Here is a 22,534-nt window from a genome sequence, read left to right on the forward strand (position 1 = left end):
AGGCAAAGGAAGTATTAACTGTGTTCTCATGGGTCAGTAACTGCAAATTGAGGAAGGCTTTCCCTAATCCTCTCTTCTCATGCTATTTTATTTCTCCTGTTTTTCTCTTGTCTCTTCCTGATTTGTGGATCTGTCTCCAGCTCTCCTGACAGCTGTGCCAACAACTGGAAACTCAGGTAACTTTACTCCAGTGCCCCCATCCTGTTGACCTTTTCTGGCTCTTTCTCATTTCAAAAGTGGCCTACACTCAAAGCAATTAAGTTCTCGAAAAATGCAAGACTATAAACACTTGCTGTGCTTTTGATGCTTCTCAGTAGAGGAACTAATGACAATGTCTGTTAGTTTAAAGTGTGACAAGGGTATATGCAGAGAAAAGCATGCATGGTAAATCTCTTCATGGTAGGTTTGCTTTTGAACTGTGCCCAGACCATCTTACAACAGTTCAACTGGAGTAAACATCTCTTTCATAAAAGTTGTCCATACTCCCTGTCTCCACTTCCATAAATTCCAACCTCTTCTCAATCTCCATTGCTACCACCCCTCTCCCCTATCCCCAAGTCAACAAGAAGTTGCTAGATTCTTAACTCCTAAAGACACTTTCTGCTTTTCATTTTAAAATGCTCTGCAGCATGATACTATCATCTCCTCTTTCTGAAAACAATCACCATCAAATATTGTGCCTTACAATACTTTTTCCTTTATAATTGTGGAATAATGAAAATTGCAAAAAAAGTTTAAATGACACTATGATGAACACCTCTGAGGTCACCACCTTAACTCAAGAAAATTAAAATATAACAATATAACAGTTCAAACTTCCCACATGTTTCCTGACTGCAAGCCTCTCTCTCTCTCTCTCTCTCTCTCTCTCCATTCCCCAAACACTCAATATGGTCAGTATCATCTATCTTCATTTTCTCAACTTGGATCACATTTGTATATATCCTTAAATAATTTAGACTGTTGATTTGCATTTATTTAAATTTTATATAAATGGAGCTAAACTATATCTATAGCAGTTCTTGTTTTATTGTTACTGTTTTTTTAAGTTAAATGTTGTTTGTCAGATTTATTCATATTGCTTTGTATAGCTATAGACCACTTCTTTTTATAGTACATTCATTGTTTAAATCTACTACTGCTGACTGCCCAAAAGACCACCAGAAAAACTTGCTAATCAAGTAAAGTTTATTAGACTTACTGTAGTAAAGCAGAAACAACACTGACAATTTTTAAAGTATTTCAGAAGGGACAAACCAGGGCGAATACTTATGCATTTTGAAGTACTGGGCTAGGTGATTTTAAGGTGGGCCTTACGAGGAAGGAAACAGTTTGAGATTGAACAGGATTTATGGCATTATGTCTTTGGAACAAGGGTTTTGAAGAGCATCTTGCTCAGTCTGATAATCTTGAGATGATAGGAGAATTATTAGTTTGTAAAGTAGGTTATTTTAGATGGTGCATAGGCTTATTTCCAGGAGCAAGTATTTCTTGGAACAAGCTAATTTATTTCGCTTTTTCTCAATACTGCTTAACATAGGACCACTGTTAACATGGCTCAGTTTTATTTAACTATGGGGCAGAAAAGGATTGTTTAACACAACATGATGGAATTGTGTTTAAATTCTCCCCACAATTTTTAAAAATCCATTTTCTCTATCAACTGTTTTCAATGCTACTATGAACGATGCTATAATACTCCTTTTTAATATTAAAAAACCTAAAGTGTAATAGATGGTTATAAGGAATGTGCATTTTAGAATTTACTAGACAATGAAACTTTGCTCTACAAATACACTGTTGTAAGTTAAATTCCCACCAGAACCTTATGAGAATTCTTTGTCCACACTCTTGCCAGTACTTACAACTGTTAGATTTTTAAAGTTTTCCCCAAATTTAAATGATACCATGGTTCAGTTTGCTTTTTGTAGTCACTACTTGGGTTTGCTTTCTGTCAGCTGCTGTTCCTATCTTTTATCCACTTTTCTACTGAGTCTGTATTTTTCTATATTGACTTTAGATGCTCTGGAGTTTCATGTAAACCATTTTTTTAAAATGATTATATGCATTGCAAATATTTTATCTCAGTTTTTGGCTTGTCTTTTCTTTCTCCATTTTATATATTTAGTTTCCTATAAAGTTTTTTTTTAATGTAGTAAGATTCATCAATCTTTTCATTATAGCTTATAATTTTTGTCCCATTCAAGATATATTTCCCTGCTAGGAAGTCATCAAGATGTCTTCCTGTGTTTTTTTCTCATCGTTTTACAGGCTGGCTTTAAACATTTAGATCTTTAATTAACCAGGAATTAATTTTTGTACTTGGTGTTAGTCAGAAACGAATTTCATTTTTTACTATACATGGATGACTCGTTTTCACAGCATATAGAGAACATCTTTTTCAACTTTCTATCACATATCAAACTTCCAAATATGGGTTGGTCTACTCCAGGCTCTAAATTCTATTCCACTGTGCTATTTGTCTATTCCAGAACCAATACCACCCTTTCTTAGTGTAGTGTGATGATATTTGAGACTTGGAGAAGCAAATTTTCCTATCCAGTTCTTTTTTCTTCAAGGGTGTCTTTCCCCCCACTTTTCCTCTTCCACAGAATTGTGGAGTCACCTGTCAAGCTCTACTGAAAAAACCAACAAAAACAAGAAATAAATTTTAAAATCCCATTGCCATTTTAATTGGAACTGTGTTGACTCTAGGTCATTTGGGGAAGAATGGGGATTTTTAAAATGATAGCCAAACTTTCTATTCATGAAGATAGAATCCCTTGCTCCTTGTTTGTAGCTTTCTTAATATTGTAGTGACTATGGAAATGTACTTCTCTGGTCTCTTAGTGTAGAAAGCGTAGTGGATGGATGAAGGCCCTGGTTGACATCTCTCTGGATCTATCATCAAGTTCATGCAGGTGACTTTGCACTTGTTCAAGGTTGCTCCCAGCCAGTGATGGAGCACACAGGGTACTAAATTCAGGCCCAGTCCTGCTTAATTCAAGTCTCCTCTGACAGGTAACTTTGACTCAGGGACTCCCCATTGGCTTGGCAGAAACTTTCTTATAACTGCTTTGTGGTCTTCTCCTACCCAAGCCTCCTTCCTTCCCTCATTTCTTCCCCAAGTATCAAACCTACATCACAGTCTAAGGTTTACTCTCTTTCCCCTTTATCCTCCAGATGTTCCCTCTAATCAATCTACTTCATTGCTAATTACATCTAGGTGCCAGCCTCTTGCAAATCACCCAAACACAGTGATTTTCAAAGTTATTTCCAGACTTTTATGAGATTTTTTAATAAACATTTAAGATTTAAAAATCATACTTCTTGATTGCTATTGGTGGTAGAGAGATTGAATATAGGGACTAGCATATATCTTTGAGGACTTGCCTAATACATGCTATTCCCTACCTAAAAGATTTAGAAAAGCAGCAGAAAGAGTACACCATGTTCAGCAACTTGTAGATCTGTGGAACCACACTGGCCATCTTCTACCTCATAGCTAAGACTGAGGTTGCAGGCATAATAAAGGGAAAAGAGCAGAATTCTTGACCCCTGCCTGCAAAAAGAGACTAAGGAACAAGGAATCGCAGAGCAGCGGAGCTCAGGGACGGCACATGAACCCGGTTCTGTAAACCTGAAACTGAAAAACAGAGTTCTAGACCCAGTCTTGGCTTCTCAACCTCTGTTTGGGGATGTTGTTATAGTGAGACAGGTCCTATGGCTTCCATCTCTGAGATTTGGGAGGTGGTACTTCAACAATACCCAGCTTCCTAGACAAGAAACCATTGCTGGGTAACACAGCCCAGGAGGCACCTCCTATCAATGGACCCCTAAGTAATGAAGACCACTTGCTGAGGACTTGATAAATAGTGGATGAGTTTATCCATAAATCCAGGAGAGAAGTCAAGAATGAGTCATCTCCTCTTCTGACAAAACAGCCTTTAGTTGAAAACCAATCTAACCTTGAGGCAGGATGTTCTGAAACAACCTACAGGCAGAAGAATAGAAAATTCTCTTAGAATTCAGCTGCTCCTCTTGTTAGGTGAGGCTGGGACACGGCCACATCCTTGGCTGCCTTGGGCACTTTGCCTACAGTGCTTCTTGCTGCAGAGTTCAGCAGTTCATCATGTCCCAAGGCTGAATGCTAGGACCCCAAATTGTGCGCCCTCCTTGGGGTGATTAAACCCATCCCACTTGGATGCTGCCTCAACTTGGCAGGCTCCTAGGTGGAGAGTCATCTGTTTTCATTCCATTGTTAACATCAGTTTGAGTTTCAATAGACCCTATCCTTTTGTTTCCCTTTTGGTCCGGAAGCCTCAACCCTATTATTTACCAGCAAATACGGTGATCACTGGTCTGCTTTCCCAAGGACTGAGCCAGACTAGTGATAACATTAAGTGAGGCTTCCAGTGAGCTAGAAGATGACCATGGTTCTTTATGATAATTCTTATTACATGACTATGAGAGATAAGACAGTGAGTCTAAGGAAGGTTGAGTACTTTGCCTAAGGTTACACGTAAACTTGTAAAATGCAGAGTTAGGATTTGAACCCAAGATTCTTGGACTTTGGACTCTGTGCCCTTTCCACGGTGCATTTTCACCTACCGTGCTATGCACTTCAGTTCCCCATCTCTGTGTTCAATCTCCAGGCTGGGTCATCTTATTGCATCTCTTTAGATGCCTCAGTGCAAAGTGTGTAATTAAGCCTTGACAACTCTCTCAGTCGGGTTCCCCCTGGGTCTCACTGTGTCCAGGGAAAACGGGGGTGTTACCCCTCACCATCTCCTACTACTCTACTTTATTGATAAATCCTCAGAAATTATAAATGTTGAGAAATCATTTTTTCTATTACAAAATTTTTTTATTTCTAATCCCTTCTATCTATTTCCATTGATAAAAGCTACTGATTCTCAGATCCCAGATTTATTATCTGAGAGAGTACTCAGCTAAAGAAAACATTTTAAACTAATTTACTATATTTTCTAAGTTGCAAATTGCTTTCCATTAGCTTTAATTTATGAAAATATGCCATGAGAAGTCAGAAGATGTTGAATATGCACTGACACCAACACTCAGGGAAGGTTATGCCTCAGCTAAGGAGATGCTTAAGTCATTTGAAGGCTTATTTCAAAGTTCAAAAATAAAATTATTACTGCAGAGCCATCAACACAGTGCTTAGATAAAGGATATGATGGGAAAGCAATGAGTGACACTTTACATGAACAAATACCTTTTTATGGTCTATTAACAGTTCTGTGCTTGAACTAGTAGTTACACCCATTAGCTTCTAAATGGAGCACTGTTGAGAAGCACCGGACTGTGATATTAGGAATGATGTCGTCAGTAGAATAAAGTGATTGAAGAGTTGAACTATTTTCAAATGATAGCTGGAGAGGTACTACGGGATCAATGAGTTTGGTGTACAGGAAACACAGGGAGCTGGGTGCGGAGCTCCGCCCCTTTCCAATGCTGACTAGGGTATGTAGAGGGTTGATATTTTAGTTGGGTCCAAATAGTAAGTCACAGAACAAGAAATCAGGATGGATGGGGTTGTGATTTTCATGGACTCTCTTAACATACACAGGGGTACATTAGGGTTTACAGGACAAGAAACCCCAGCTGACTGAAAGGGAGAGTGTGCTGACATGGACTAAATGGGACCATAAGACCCCAGCAAGCAGAGCAGAGACCCTGTAGTCCTCCAGGCCAGTGGGGGACCCCTGTGATCATCAGGCACTGAGAAAGACATGCAGTCATTTGGCCAGCTTATGCAGTAGAAGTAATAAGAAAGCCTCTTGTTGGAGGTACAAGGACACTCAGCATTCTCAGGGAACAGGATGGATACCAGGATTATGACTATGCTTGTCATCGGAGATCACACCTGCTGGTGGGAACTGGGTTTCCAATGTGTTCAGTCTTATTGCAAGAAGCGGCCAGACTGAGTCATTAAGTATTGAATAACAGAGCCTGTTAATTTGCTACAGCCTTCTACAGATTATGAATAATAAACTCAGTACATCTATGTGGTAATTCTTCCTGTCCACTTCTTATTTACCAATTATATTTTATTCATTTTTTGGCCCCATAGTAGCTAGATAAATGCTTGCCTAGTTTGAGTTCTTAGAAAATGCATGGTTGTGTTTTCTATTTGAAACTAACCTATAAGGTAAGGAAGAAAATTGTTTCAGTAGCTTGTAACAGGTCCTCTTAGAGAGAAGGAAAACTATTAGGTCAATGTTTGTCGGTAGATTTAGGGGAGGAAAGTAAGCCTCCTTAGTCAAGGACATATATAATGAGAAAAAGTAAGATGAAGATCTGTGATGCACAAGCAATTAATAGGCATTGGATGCTGGGTTAGAGCCTAAGAAGAATGGGAAAGAATTGAGGAAGCAGGTAGGTATCTGAGAAGCAAAGGGGAAGTAAGATTGTTCGATGAGACATTCCCGATGGTAGGGGCTTCAACAACAGGGATGCTTAATATTTGGTCCTGTATTGTTAACATTATTGGGAATTTTATCTGATTCTTTGAATCCTCAGGCTTTTTGTATGTTTTATTTTGGACACAGAGGAATTCGAATGGTGTCCATAATGAGGCAACGCAGAAAAAGAAATGTACTCTTGAAACACTAAGCTGAACCCTAAATTTAACTTAGAAGAAGCAGGCATGGGAATCCCAGGTTGACCAGGTGAAGCATCAGTTCTAATCGGTTCCCTCCAGTAAATCTGAGAGGGATCTAAGTCTCCCTTTGCTGGTTGGGAGGGAAATCAATTTGTTTAATGTTTGGATTTAACTTTACAGGAGTTTTCAGTTCCAGACAACAAAAGCAAAAAGAAATTCTCTACTCATCTTTCCAGTTTGTAATTCAGTATGCATTTGGCATTTAAAAAGACACATATTCCAAAAAAGTACATATATTCAGATCTAAAAGAACTTCTGATCACTATAAAAACACGTTTACAATCCTTCAAGGTAATGCATTCCTAAAATTAGCATCCTCCTGTGTACTTTCACACCCTAAAAGTCTATCTGAGACTCTAGGTGTGCGGAGCTAGAACTGCAACACCCAGGAATTACAGTGGATCTGTAGAACCCTGTCCCTTGTCCTCATTACTTTTAATAAAGTCCTCTTCAGCACTGTCTTTTGACATTGAGAAATCCTTCTTTCTAAACGACTTCTTAAATAATACTAATCTTTAAAAATTACCCTCAGTTGTTCCTCACATTATTTTATTGATTTTAACAAGTCTGTAAGTACTTTTATTTTCACCATATACACATATGAGAAAACTGACAGTCATGGATTGACGTTTGTGTAGTTTAAACTTGTATATGGGAACCAGCACCAAACTCACATCTGACCATCAGAGAACAGGAGGAACCGGTAAGTGAGGTAGGAGCCCAGCCACCATGATCTGTCCCCAAAACTTTCCACATAGCACTGTGCCTTATATAGGCCAAAGGTGGGCCTTGCTTAAACCATTTAAGAAAAATATGGAAACGAAAGCAGAATCGCTATTACTAACGATGCTGGCACCTGGCAATGTCATAACATGAATTATACAATAAAGCAGGGCAATTATGCCAAAATGATTAATGAGAACTACCAAGAAACTTATATTATCATATATTAAAAATTCATCCTACACACGTATAATTCTATACTTGGAATTATCCCAAGCCAGACTCACTCCTTGGGAGTGAAAAAGAAGCACATTTTCTCTGCCTCTCTCTCACCTCCTCCTCCTAGACAGCAATAATAATAAAGCTAACTTAAATGTTATTAAAACATTTACACAGCATACCCATACTTTCGTATGAGTCTAATATTATTGCGACAGTGGCACTGTAAAGTAGGAGTTGCAGGTGTACATATCTTATTTTAAAGATGAATAAATGTGAAGCCTAACAAGTGTCATCACCCTGTTTAATTTCACAATACTCGTTAGGGGGTTTGTGTAGCTCAATCCAGTTTGGGGAGCTGCTCTCAGGGACTGTGGAGTAGCAGAGAGCACAATCACTTTGAGTTTGAACGAGCCCATTATTGAGTTAAACAGGTGTTTGGTATTTTACATCACCAGCCCATCAAGCCTGCAGATAACCAGCTTCTCTCTAGCTACAATCATTAGATACGACTTTCCTTTCCACAGCTTTACAATGGGTCCCAGATGCTTCTTAAATCCAATTAAAAACTCCTGAGCCGGAGTTCTTTTCCTTCTAGGAATTTCCTTCAGCTCTTAGCGTTCTTCTCAGGTTGTTAAAAGTTTTACCCCTTCGTGGCCCTGCTTGTAAGAACCTCTTCCGTAACAAACCACATTTTTCTTCTTTAGACCATAACCACTTCCCAAGAAGGGCCCAAGTTTCTTCCTTCTTTCTTTCTTGTTTTCCTAAGTCTCTGTAACTTTCCCCAGCCTGACTCGGATGGTTGTGTGCTGTATCAGATGCTGGCTGACTCAATTTAGTAAGTGGTTTGGATGGAGACCTTGGCAGGCCTTCTCTAGGACAGGCCAGTGTTTGTCTAGTGGCTTTTCAATAAAACCCCAGGCCTTTTCAAGGGTGAGAGAGGAAAGGAAAGGAACAGCAGAGATAAGAGAGAAATGATATGGAGAGAAAACTACTCAGTAAAGGGACTGACATTTTGGAAGGCAGAGGGAAGGAGATTCACCTGGGGAGTGTTTCGGCTTCTTCATCTGAGATTTCTGCTGTGGCTCAGAATCAGTCTGCAAATTTCTTTGTCTCTCTCCTGTCTTCTTTCTCTGGACTCCTGTGCAGGCCTGAAGCTGCTTCTGTAGGGGACAAGGTGCGTACCCCTAGGCAGCCTTGGAAATGTCCCCCTTATTATGTTTTTCAGTTTACCAGGTAATTCCTTTACCAGGTTAAACTAAACTTATTCCCACAACATTTCTCCTCCCAAAAGATCTGAGTCAATTCAAAGTTCTAGATACACAGTAAACTTTCTATTCGAATTTACAGAACACTGTCACATTTTGAACCCCAGTGATACTATGTGTGTGTGGGTCTCAGGGTCATGTTCCAATGAAAAGGGCACAGTCTAGAAAGCAAAAGAAACTTCAAAATCATTCCATTTCTTTACTAGTATTCACACCATGAAACGCGCGAGGGCTAGTAATTATTACGGGTACTTGAATCACTTCTGTCAGTAATTCATGTTCACATCTACTCCTCACAAGCACGTCCTGAGTTTTAGGTAAATCGCATACAATTACTCCCATTTATGTACTAAAGTTTGAGAATTTAGAGGTTAAATGACTTCCCTAAAGAACGTACAGCCAGCAGGAAGCAGAGCCAGGAGAGAAAGACTGGTTTTCCCTTCTAGCCCAGTACACTGACCGTATCACAGGGCTTCCTAATAAACAGTAGCCTTTTCATGAAACGACGAAAATGAAATGCCTTGTTGGTGGAGAAAACACTTAGTAAATTACAACGAACTGCTTAAGTTTTTCACCCCTATGAGAAACGCATAATCCACAGAGAACGTTATGCATTTGTGCTTCATCTTAATGTCATATGTTTTCTCAGTGTTAAGGATTAAAAGACAATATACGGTAATTCTATTTAAAAATGAAACATACAACAAATGGCGTTCTAGCGTAGGAAATGTTTGTTCTGTTGTCACACTGTGAACCTAAGTTTATGGGTGGAGATTTCTTCCAATTGTAATTGGAGCCCACGGCCACTGGTGGGAAGTTTTTATATGCTAAATTTGCTCCCCTGTATTTCTTGGTTCCCTTACTACCTGCAATGTGGAGTGAAGCTCTGTCTTTAGGTAGGAAGTCAACTTTAGAATCTGAATATTAAGATAAAAATAATTGTCTAATATTACCATAGTCCCAAGAGCCTTTTTTCTCCAATTAAATTGTTACCTCATTTCTTCAGCATAAGAAGTTTAAAAATATCACAAAATGACTTACCTTCTAATTCAGAAGTTTTGGTGTATAATGAAGTGGTGATTAGTATGACTTGCTATTCCTTGGATCTCTTTTCTTCTTTCCTCCCTTCTTTTTCTTCCTTCCTTTTTCCTTCCCTCCCTTCGCTCCTACCTCCCTTCACTCCTACCGCCCTACACGCCTACTGCCCCTCCTCCCGTCCTTCCTTCCTTTTATACTGAACTCTCAGGTTATCCCTTTTACCCCATAATCACTCTGGCAGCTGACTTGAATATGAGATAATAGTTCTCTAAGTCAGCAAGCGTTGCCTTCTTGAATAGGCCCTTATTCAGAATAACAGCTGTGTTTTCACTTTATTCTGCCATTGAATCTTTATAGTAGGACAATGTTATGCCATTTAATAAAAGAAAATAAATGAGCAATTTATGTCATTAACTTTATCAGTCTTTTTAGGGAAATGAGGTAAGCATGAAACATCAAAGACATTTTCTGAAACGATTCAAATGTCTTCCAGTAGGTTTGCTTGAACTGACTTGGCCCTAGGGAGGTTCTTAATGGATGATTAACAAATGTATTTCAGTCTTTGTTTTTTCTTTTCGTCCTAACCTAAAATTACTCTAGGCATGTAATTCTAAAGTTTTTCATTCAGGGAACTCCAAAGAGCTTTAGGGTTACAGTCAATTCTAGAGTTATTAAAAATAATACAGTAATTTCCCTTTTAAAAATTCTTTGGGTGCTTGACATTTTTGTAGAAAAACCTACAGCACAACAGTTTCAAACGTTATTTAACACTTTTAAAACCTGGGCCCAGGTGTTTCAGTTTCAACGTAGTGTTGCTTTCAGAAAGCTTGTTCAACAGCCAAAGTAGTTCAAAATAATTCCATGTTTTACTTGTATGCTTTATAAACCGGAAGAGAATCTAAATTTCTTTTCTGATGTGACCATTTTTTAAAAGTCTATATTGAATTTGTTACAATATTGTTTCTGTTTTATGTTTTGGTGTTTTGGCCATGAGGCATGTGGGGTCTTAGCTCCCTGACCAGGGATCGAACGCACACCCCATGCATTGGAAGGTGAAGTCTTAACCACTGGACTGCTGGTGAAGTCCCATTGCAATGATTAAATGTCCTCTATTCTCCGGTCCCCTTTTCTGCCTAAGACCAGTCTCAAAATCCAAAGCAACTGTTCCTTTGTTCCCTTCAAGAGACTCAATCTTATGCAGTTGTGGATTGTGGCTGATGATTGAGCTTTCAAGGCAAGTGTGTTGTGTTTGTGCCTGGGCCTGGGTCTGAAGCCAGGTGGTGGCTGTTTAGGAGGGAGGATGGGTGTGAACTGGGAAAGAGAGTGAGGACAAAATGGAACCCCTATAGATGAGCTGGAACCTCCAACTTTGATGACCCAGGTGGCATGCAGGAGAAGGTAGTAAATTCATCACAGAGCTCAATGTGCACCTGGCTCAGGTGGGAAACTGCAGGAGGCTCCACGGGGAAGTTCGGGAGCTACAGGCTCTGCTGTCCTGCAAACCCAGTCAGCCATCAGCACAGCACCATCTGTGTATGCTGTGTCCATGCCTTGCTGCCCCTCAGTGACTTTCTGAGCATAAAAAGGACCATGGCTGCTGCTAAACTCTCAGTTTCCCAATCCCATGCAAAAATGTCTTTGGTGGGCCATGATAAACCAGAACAACATAGGAGAGAAAGAAACCTGGAAAGTGCAGTTCTTCCATAGCTACATCGATGCAATATAAATCCAGCAGCAGGAAGGATTTGGCCTAGTTAGTATAGGGGTTTTTGTCTGTTTGTTTTTGTTTTGTGTTTGTGTTTTAGTAAATTGGAGGAGGAGAAAGTTGGGTAATACTACCACACCAATTATTCTTGTCATATATCACTGATTTGACACTGTTTTTTATTTTGTCTTAAAGTCTTTTTTTTTTACTATAGTATTCTTGTGAAAGAGATAGAGATTATTTATTTTTCTTCCCCTTTTATACAACTGTTGTAATTTCTGATCTGTGGAATTGCACTTAAGAAACAAAATCTATGTAGAAGGTGATTTGCCCAGTATCTCCCCTACAAGTCTATGGGAGAGTCAGAGCATTCCTGCTTAGTTGAAAAAACAATGACTTGAGAATAGGGAAACCTGGCATGACTTCTCTGTAAAAACTGGGTAATCTCTGGCAATTAATCTGTCTTACTGTGCTGCAATTGTTCTATCTGAAAAAAGGGAAAATAATAAGATAAATAAGATAATTTCTAAAATTATTAGTTTTCAATTTTAAAAAGTCTGGTTATATAACTAATACTTGTTTAGTATAAGAAATTCAAAGTTCCTAGCACAATTATCAGTGATTAGTAGAGCATCTCCTGGTTAGGAAAAAAAAAAAAAAGAGCTACTTTCCTACTCCTGCTGCTTTATTTCTTATGACTTCGAGTTAATTTCTAGTGTTCTTTCATTTCAACCTGAAGGACACCTCTTTAGTTTTTCTTATAGGGCAGGTCCAGTAGTAAGAAACTACCTTAGTTTTTGTTTATGTGGGAATGTCTTACTTTCGCCTTCATTTCTGAAGACAGTTTTGCCAGATATAGAATTCTTGGTTAATGGGTTTTTCCTTTCAGCACTTTAAAACTTGTCTTCTGGCCTCATGGTTTCTAATGAGAAATTGGCTGTTAATCTTATTGAGGATCCCTTGTACGTGACAAGTTGCTACTCTCTTGCTGCTTTCAGGATTCTCTCTTTATCTTTCAACAGTCTATTATGATATATCTTGCTGTGGGTACTTTGAATCTATCCTACTTGGATATTGTTGAATTTCTTGGATATGTATATTTGGATCTTCTGTCAAATTTGAGAAGTTTTGCACGTTATTTCTTCAGATATTCTCCTTCCTCCCTCCCTCCCACCTTTCTTTCCTTCCTTCCTTCCTCCCTCCTTCCCTCCCTTCCTTTTCTCCTCCTTCTCCTTCTTCTCCTTTCTCTCTCTCTCATTCTCTGCTATTTCTGGGACTCCTATAATGCATATTTGGGCAACCTACAGGTACCTTACTTTACTTTTCTTCATGTTTTCTTCATCCTCAGACTCAATAACTTCAATTGTCCAATCTTCAAGTTAGTTAATCCTTCTTCTTTTTTTTTAAATGTACTGTTAAATCCCTCACGTGAAGTTTTCATTTTTGTAATTGTAATTTTCAGATCCAGAATTTCACTTTGGCTCTGTAAAACAATTTCTCTTTACTGATATTCTGATTTTGTTAGTACACTGTTTTCAGTTTCCTTTAATTGTTTGTCTTTTTTTTTTTTTTTAGCATACTTTAGTAGTTGTTTTAAAGACTTTGTCAAGTAAGCCCAACACCTAAACTTCCTCAGTGACTTTTTCTGTCAAGTTATATTGTTCCTTTCAATGGGTCATACTTCCCTGTTTCTTTATATGCCTTGTGATTTTTTTCTTTAACTGCTGTTGTTGGACACTGGACATAAGAATATTATAATGCAGTAATTGTGAAAAGCAGATTCTCCCCCTTCCCAAAGATTTGCTGGGGATTTTTCTGTTTGTTTATTTGTTTGCTGAAGGCTGTAGAGTCTATTTGTAAAGTTACTTCCCTGAACAATTTTGCAAAGACTATGTTCCTTGTTGTGGGTAGTCACTGAAGACTCTGTTCTTTAGCTTGTGTTCAGCTAGTGTTTTTGAATGTTAGGAGCTAAAACAACAAACAAACAGAACCCTACAAAAAAACCAAACATACCAAAAAAAAAAAAACAACAACAATAACAACAAAACCCACCTCTCCCAGCATTTGCAGATTGGCTCTATGCTGAGGCACTCCTTCAACACTTAATCACAAAAATACACCACTGGAGAAAATCACCTACATTCAACAAGTAGAAGAATGTACCACAATAAATGCATTTTCAGCAGACCATTTCCAATAGTCCCAATTCCAAGGTAACAATTTTGCCTTTGCAAGTGAGAGGGCAGGGAGTCTATAATCTGGTTACTATCTTGAGCTGAGACTTCAGGGTATGAAAAAATGCTTAAGCCCATGCTTTTGCTTATCACCATTAAAGAAAGAACAGTAGAGCCATTCTGTACTAGTACTATTTTCTAATCACGAGTTTCTCTGAGTTGGGCTTAGGAAACTTGAAAATTATGTTTTTCAGGGCTGAGATTAGATTTAGTTGAATTTCAATAGCAATCACTGGTCTTTCTGCCTGTAAACCTAGACAGCAGGGCACAATCACCGGGTTCCAGGGTGAACTTGGCACTATTTTGGCATGCTCAGGGTCATCAACCCTTTAGGGTTAAAGATGCCTCTCTCTCTCTGGTTGTAAATATTGACTCACTTCATGAAAGACTAGAGAGAAGGGTTGTTGAAACCTCCTTCTGCACTCAAGGCATTGCATGCTGTTAGTTAAAATGGAATAAGTAAATATATTTACTGTTTAAACACAGTGTCCTAAGTTGTAACAAATAATTACTCATATTAATTTAAAATGCATAGCAAACTGAGCTCCATGCTGAAAATGACATTTTTGATCCACTAATTAGCTGGACACATATAGCAATGGTGGGCCTGTGCCTTTTCTCATATGTCCTGCTTTCAACTAACTTTATAGTGCAGTTAAAAAAAAAAAAACCTGTCAATACATGACCATGTCAAATAAACATGTTATTGTTAATGGCCATGCTATTACCCACGTTATTAATGACCATCTCAATATATGAGCATGTAAAACATGATGAGTTTTTCATCATGGCCAAAACATATCATGAACATTGCTATCTAACAGCTAAGTTACTGCACAGAGATCTTGAGAGCTGGATAAGATTCTTCCTTTAGAAATGTGTGTGGATTGGAGATTTTGCCACCTTGGCACAAAAGAAAACTTTCCAACCCTCTCATTATTCAGAAAGTAATTACATTAAAATGAACTAAATAGATTACAAAGGAGACTAAAATTGTAATCTTGTGAAGATATAAATTGTAGCCAGTGATGGGGATGTGTTTCCATTATCACTGGCATTTGTAATCTAGAAGTTTTAAACTTCAATATATTCAATACATAAGTCATTATATTAGAAAATTCCATTTGAAAACTTAGAGAAGTTAGAATGGTTCAGATATAGACATATAGTAATTATGAAGGTATTTTATATGTTTATCCACTGATTTTTAAATATTCCTTTTCCGTGGACAAAATTCTTAATCTCTTAAATATTCATTAAGCTGATTTTAATGAAGCAAAGTAATAAAAATCATTTTGCAGCAATTTCATAAATGTGAATGAAAATATGGTGCATTATGTATTGCAAGTGACCCCGGCATCTTCAGCATGTGAACAGACTCTCACACCCCATTGTCTAATTTTACACTCTTCAATAGACGATTCTCTCCCAAAACAAAATACTTCATTCAGCCATATTGGACCAGTACCTGCAAAAATCAGATACAACTGTATTAATAAGTATAGTTTAGTGGTTATGTTTGAGTGGGAAAGAGCCATTAATTTATTCACCAATTTAACAAAAAAAAATGTGTTGATCATTATCCATATACAAGTTCTGTGCTCTGTATTAAGATTCAAAAATTAACCCCCTGCCCCAGAAAATTTTAGTTTCTGTCACTGTGTAACCAACTAAAATACTAAGTAATAAGAGGTGTAACAAAGGTGCATACAGAGTTCTATGAAATCGTAGATTGAAGAACTATTGGTTTCCTCTAATGATTTAATAGTTTTATTTTTAAAAATAAGGAAGGAAATAAACTTTAATAATAATGGATACATACAATGATTTAATGATCTATATGTATCTGTACAAGGCATATCTAGAACATAAGCAATCCTGGAGTTCTTTTCTTAGGTTCCAGTGTATTTCAGTTTGCATGTGTCTGGTTTACCAGACATGTTATCTATTTTTAATTAAACCAAGAGTAATATGATCAGCAAAGGGCTTATAAAATATCCTGCAAGAACACCATAGATTATTAAGTGCAAACACAAGCAAACAACAAGAAAATGGCACAGCTAACACTTATTCTTTTTGTCCGAATTCTTCCTCAGGCACATTAGAAGGAAAAATGGCCTGTCAGCATAGGCTACCTAGAAGACAATTAACTAAATGAACGTAACCACCACTTTCAAGATAAGGACATTATTTTATCAATGAATAAGAAAACAACTGTTTTTCTGAAAAGAATTCATGGCAGGAAAAGATAACTTTAAAATGAATGTTTGGAAATGTTTTTCTGATATTCTCTAAAGATTTTTTAAGTGTATCACTATAAAAGTTTGTTCTTTTATACTTAAGACATTTGGGAGCAGAACCTTTGAAAAACTTCTAAATGAATGATTTCATTGGGTTTTGTTAAACATATAATATTGCAAACCTCCTAATGAATTTTCAAGAACATTTCATGTTGTCAAGAAACTGATGATTTAGCAGCAAAATTTCAATAAACAACTTTGCAAAACTGGTGGATGGTAAGTAAATATCTTAATACTGTAAGCATAATCAACAATGCATTTTTTCCATTTGAATCAATATGTTAAAAGGTTCTCTTTCAGTCACAAGAGCTATATAAAGCATATTTGGAAATGTCTTCAAGACTTAGAAACATACCTTTGTGTAGTTCTAAAAGTTAAATGAACACTTGTTTTTCACAGAGGCATAAATAATGGCACATATAATTACATTACTCTTAACTGATTTTTCAAATATTATGTCAGTTCAAGAAATAAAAATTAACAACATGTGCATGGTTAATAATGTGCATAATTGTATAGCAGTATGTGCCTATAATATATGAATAAATTTCCAAGATATTGGAAATTTTGTAATCACAATGTGGATAACATTTGACTGAACCCTAAAAAATGGAGGTTTTCTGCGTATGGAAAAGAAGTCATTCCATATAGTGGGGGCAGCATGAAAATGCTTGATGTATTAGAACAGTTAATGGTCTCCTGGCATCTAAAACACAAAGTATATTAATGAGGGGAGGAGGACTCTTTGGGAAGGTTGGATAGAGAGCTGGGACCATGCTATAAACATTTTTGAATTTTATGTTGTGAGTCACCAAAAGAAATATCATCAAACTATATTTTAGAATTGTATGTTTGGCAGAAATGTGGAAGCTGGATTGAAGAAGAAAAAATCTATAATCTAAAAGAACAGTTAATAGGATGTTTATATAGATATTTTCTGTGAAGACATGTTTTTATTTACCCTTAGAACTAGGAAATTTTGATTTCCACATAGAAAATAAATAGGTTCATTCACTTAGTTTTTGAATAATTTGTACCTTCACCAGAAATATCCAAATACAAGACAAGTTATATTTAGGTTTACATTATCAAGGTAACTGGAAATATTGTAGTTTTCATTTCATATAATAGTAATTAAATCAATAGAATCCAAACAATGTTTCTATTAGACAAGCAAAGGTTTTCCTGGGCTGACCAATTATAAGAGTAGTAACTTGGACAGCTCAAGTGTTTTCTGAAATGTTTATAAGAGTATTAAGACTTTTCAACTTGAAATTTTAAGGCAGATAAAAAGGAAAAGATTAGGAGAATATGATCTCAAAGTCAGAAACCTTGCCAGGAATACTTTCTGGTTTCCAAATTGCTCTTACTAGGCATATCATGGTCCCTTTTCTGTTTGTGTTTGTATGTATGAGCATGTTTGTGAATGTGTGTTTATTTTAAATATATAAAGTCTATCTGAACTTTTTGGAAGTTGCTCCAAAGGGCTATTCAAAAAACATAGGCAAGGACTTCCCTGGTGGCTCCATGGTTAAGAATCCACCTGCCAATGCAGGAGACATGGGTTTGAGCCCTGGTCCGGGAAAATCCCACATGCTGCGGAGCAACTAAGCCTGTGTGCCACACCTACGGACTCTGCACTCTACAGCCCATGAATCACAACTACTGAGCCCATGTGCCACAACTACTTTAGCCTGCATGCCTAGAGCCTGTGCTCCACAACAAGCCTGTGTACCACAATGAAGAGCAGTCCCCACTCACCACAACTAGAGAAAGCCTGCGCACAGCAATGAAGACCCAACACAGCTAAATAAATAAATAAGTAAGTAAAACCTTCATAAAAAAACATAGGCAAACAATAACAATTGCACAAATAATAAAACTACTTCCATTTTAACATGTAAAGGAACCAAAACAGTGGGACATTTATGTATTATATTTATTGCATTTATGAACATTTATAAATTGTATAAATAAACATAAATAAAACTTTTGGTGAAAGCCATGGTTCTGTTGTGTTTGGGAGCATGAGAACAGTATGGTTCCATGGTTTCTGTACCCAGGGGACAGTGATGCTTTCACTCTACATTTTGTAGATCTAGTCACCAGATTTATGTCTCAGCAGTGCAGAATTTTTACAATCCAGGAAAAGAGAATTAATGGTGACAATCCTCTCAATGTCTGAAGTATCCAGAGGGCATCCCCATAGGGGAAGCACAAGATAGATATTATTCAGTCAATGTGCTGACATGTGAGCACAAGTTTTTAGAAACCATAGTAGAGGAAACCATGAATATTAGAATACCAAACCTGTAGTAACAACAATGAACATTTAAGCCCACTTTTTTAAGAATTTACTGGGCAGAAAATATTGAAAGTACTTTTGAGTTGTTATCTCACTGACTTCTCAAACAACCTTAAAAAGTTAATAAATGCTATTATAATGTCGTTTTACTGTTGAGGAAAGTGAAAATCAGAGAGAAAAAGTAACTCCACACAAGGTCACATAGCTAATGCCTAATGGAGCTAGTATTCCCACCCTGGGTCTGCCTAATGTCAGTGCCTTTAATCAAAGATTTACTGCAATCCCCTGCGTTATTAGATTTGGTCATTTAACAAATCTCTTTTGAGTGCCTATGTGAGTGAACAAAAATCAGAATCCATTCTCTCTTGGACTGACCTTCTAGTGAAGGCTTCTGTTTTAGGTAAATGCAGCAACTGAGGTCACATGTGTAATTAGTGGCAAAGCTGATTCTTGTATTTAGAACCCCTAACTCATATTTCAGTGCTTTTCTCACTAAGAACATATGGATGTGATAAACATATTGTATTATTCAGTAACTCTGGTCTTATGCTATGTGTAAAAGATTCAGACACAGTGAACATGCTAGGTCTTTTCACATATAATTTTAAAAATTTACTTCTAATAACTTTGTAAAATATTGGCAATTATTTCCATTTCACAGGTAAATAAACTGAGACTCAGAAAGGATGCATGACTTTCTCAAAACAACAGAGAGAATAGAGCCAAGCAACAGAACATGATGATATTTAAAACTTAGAGCTATTCATTGACTACAAAGAAGCCCAGATAGTTATAAAAATAATTTTCAAGGATTCGCTGTTTTATTTTTATATTAGTATATTTGGGACTATCAAGCCTAAGGAAAAAAATTATTTAATACTCATGTCCCATCTCCTTCCAAATTGTTTTCTGCATTAAAAATTAATGCCAAGGTAGCATAAAATGCCTAAAATTTAATCTTCATGTGCACCTCAAAGATTAAAAAGGAGATCTGTTTTTATTTCTTTAGGTAATAACTGTTACTCAAGGATATTTTTTCTTGCTGCTGTCATTGTTATTTTTTGCCTCTGAGTTATCGTTTCTACTAGTGGAAACCTATGCAAAATCGATGTATATATTTTAGAAATGTTTTTATTCTCTAGTCCTGTTTATCATCTATTTATCTATCTACCTAACCATCTACATATCTACAATTCCCTTTACAATTTGAAGGCTGCATAAGGAAGACAGATTGACCAATTTTGTGTTTCCAAAAGCAGACAACAATAACCGTGTTGTCCATGGCTTCTGGAATTTTATGAGCTTGGTTTGTGATGCTTAAGAGTATGCTTGACAGCTGATACCATTTCCTCTTAATCTCTCTTTTAAAAATACAAATATTGATATTTCTTTGAGGGATTTGAGTTTCCTTAATCTTCGGTAACACTGCTTTTATTTAAAAAAGTAATCATATTTCAAACATCAGCCAGATATACAGTGACACGATGAGATTTGAGATTAGCTCCTGAATGGATAAGTCGGGAAGCAAAAATCACTAATGGTTAAAGTCTCTGAATGAATTTTAATTACATCCAGTCAAGCCTGGGTGACATGCATTTATATCACTTTAAGACTTCTAGTTGGGAAGTGCTTTGTCAACAGTTTCTTCTTTGAGAAAAGCATTCTGGGCTTTTGTTTTTGGATCAATGTTAAAAATGAAATGGGGGGGCTTCCCTGGTGGCGCAGTGGGTGAGAGTCCGCCTGCCGATGCAGGGGACACGGGTTCGTGCCCTGGTCCGGGAAGATCCCACATGCCGCGGAGCGGCTGGGCCCGTGAGCCATGGCCGCTGAGCCTGCGCATCCGGAGCCTGTGCTCCGCAACAGGAGAGGCCACAACAGTGAGAGGCCCACGTACCGCAAAAAAAAGAAAAAAGAAAAAAAAAATGAAATGGGAATCAGAATAGAGAATGGGTAAACTTACACTATAGTTCTGGATTCTAGTTTTGTGGTTCTGGAGAAGCCACTCATTTCCCCTGTTTTATTATATATGCAGAATAGAGAGGTGGGGGGTCGAAAGAGCTCTAAGATTTCATTTCCCTTTAAAATTCTGTGATCCTAAGATTCTGAAGAAGCAAACTCTTTAGAAATGAAGTTTTTAAGGTTAAAGAACTTAGGACAGTCTGCCTAGTGAAGAGACAGGGTGAGGGTTGGATGTTGAGTGCTCTCCCCATGACTGCCACAATAGCTATGTGAACGGGGCATGTTTTGTGACAGTCCTGTCAGCTTTACTTAATTTTACATGAAAAGTGGGGCTGTAATATCTATTTCTCACAGGCACCGTAAGCACTGAATGAGATCATGTAGTAAACACCTGATAAACAGTATTATTCCATACTTAGTATTTATTGCCTTTGTTACTGTAAGTAACAGAACAGACATGTTAAGAACCCTATTATAATGGCTCTATATCAGGTTCCATAATACCCAACAACTAAACATTTACGTTTCAAAACTTTCAGTGCGCAGGGAGCAGTACATAAGAATTAGAGTTCTGACCTATTGATATATTTTATTCATCTTTGAGACTGCTTTTACTTCCAATCACTAATGGATAGTTCAGAGATGCAGAGTTATATTCTTGATCTCCTTCAGTTTATTCTTGTAATTTTTTAAAAATTCCACTCAGAAAATTGATTATGGAATGTGAAGGGGGTAATGAATAAAAGATAGCATTTATGTTTAGAATTTTCTTTTGTTTCTGCTTTTAAGTTCAGAGCTTCAGCACCAACTCCTTTAAATTTAGGAGAAGATGAGATAGCTGCTCCAGATCGAGCTCTTACTTCCTGCATCAGCTGACAGGCTCAGATATGCCTGGAACAAACTCCCGGACTACCACTGTCCTCTGACAAAGCTCATACAAGTTTGCTACAGGGAGACCACCAGGATGAGAGATTGGAAAGCTTGCATAGGGAGAGAAGAGCCTCCCTCCCCCTTCCCTGCCCCGTGCAATGGCAAGCACCAGAAGCTTCTCAGTGCTTCCTTAATTTAACCTTTTTGTCTACACAGGAAAAAGAAAGAACATTCCACTTTATGCAAATGGTGCAACCAGATGAAAGAACCCATTTAAAGGAGTGTGCTTTAAGCTTTGTTCCTATAAATCATTTTCTTTGTAACTGCAAAACTCATTGTTCTTAAAGCTAATAAGGATTATCTCTGGTAAGCCAGGTTTGCTATTTTAAAATGAGAAGAAAGAAGAAAGAAAAAAAAAGGAGAGGGGGAAACTGTGTCCAGAAAATTGTATTCTTTCCTTAATGGGAGGAGAGATACAAAGGAGATAAATTTAAACTTTTATCTTCTTGTTTCAATTTTGATAATAATGCAAAATACAGTATTAATCTGATTCTTCTTACTTTCCTATAAGAATGACACATAATTAAAACTCTAGTGCATTCCTCCTCCTCTCTCTACCCCTTCACTCATATTTCTAAGTTTCCTTTCCAGTCTCTGTTCTGCATTCAAAATTACTTTTTCTTTTCCTCCTGAGTAAAACTGCAAATTTAAGGTGGAGGAGTGGAAAAAGGAGGCGTTGAAACAGCTTTACATGAAAAGGTGGTTTACCATGACTAATCCAACATCAGTTTACGATGCAAGCCTGTTTCTTAAAATACAATGTACAATGAAGCAGATCATGAAATTTATTTTTTAGATTCTTTTTCTCCAGAACAAATCACCTCAGTTCTATTCTTTCTCCCAGCTCATCTTGCTTTATTATTTTAAAATTCTCATCATCATTCTTCAATTGTGGGGGACTGAATATGCAGAGAGCTGAAACAGAGCTGGATGTGTGTGGAGCAGAGTGGGAAGATTAGAAGAGAAGGTTACACAGAATGCTTCTTAAATCACACCTCTGTACTGTGGGAAAAACCACATTCAACTTTACCACCCTTGGAACATCGTGAGTATCGCTCTACAGTATAACATGGATCTGACTTTTCTACCATTCAACAAGGATTGCAAATAAACTTGTAATTATACAGTTGGCAGTGCTGCTACCAGTGATCTCTGTCACTCTTGAGCA

The 22,534-nt window shown here is 37.3% G+C and overlaps 1 protein-coding gene across 9 annotated transcripts in view; it reads right to left on the reverse strand.

The window, feature by feature from the left end:
- MSR1 (macrophage scavenger receptor 1) overlaps positions 1-22,534 on the reverse strand; it is a 457,630-nt gene that overhangs the window by 24,561 nt on the left and 410,535 nt on the right. For all 9 annotated transcript variants that reach the window (XM_079908915.1, XM_079908914.1, XM_079908916.1 and 6 more), the window contains one exon: positions 13,691-13,774. In XM_079908915.1, coding sequence (XP_079765041.1) covers positions 13,734-13,774 — 41 coding nt within the window. In that variant the 3' untranslated portion in view covers positions 13,691-13,733. The remainder of the gene's footprint in view (positions 1-13,690; positions 13,775-22,534) is intronic.

This window comes from Stenella coeruleoalba, assembly GCF_951394435.1.
Source record: "Stenella coeruleoalba genome assembly, chromosome: 21".
NCBI classification, from domain to species: domain Eukaryota; kingdom Metazoa; phylum Chordata; class Mammalia; order Artiodactyla; family Delphinidae; genus Stenella; species Stenella coeruleoalba.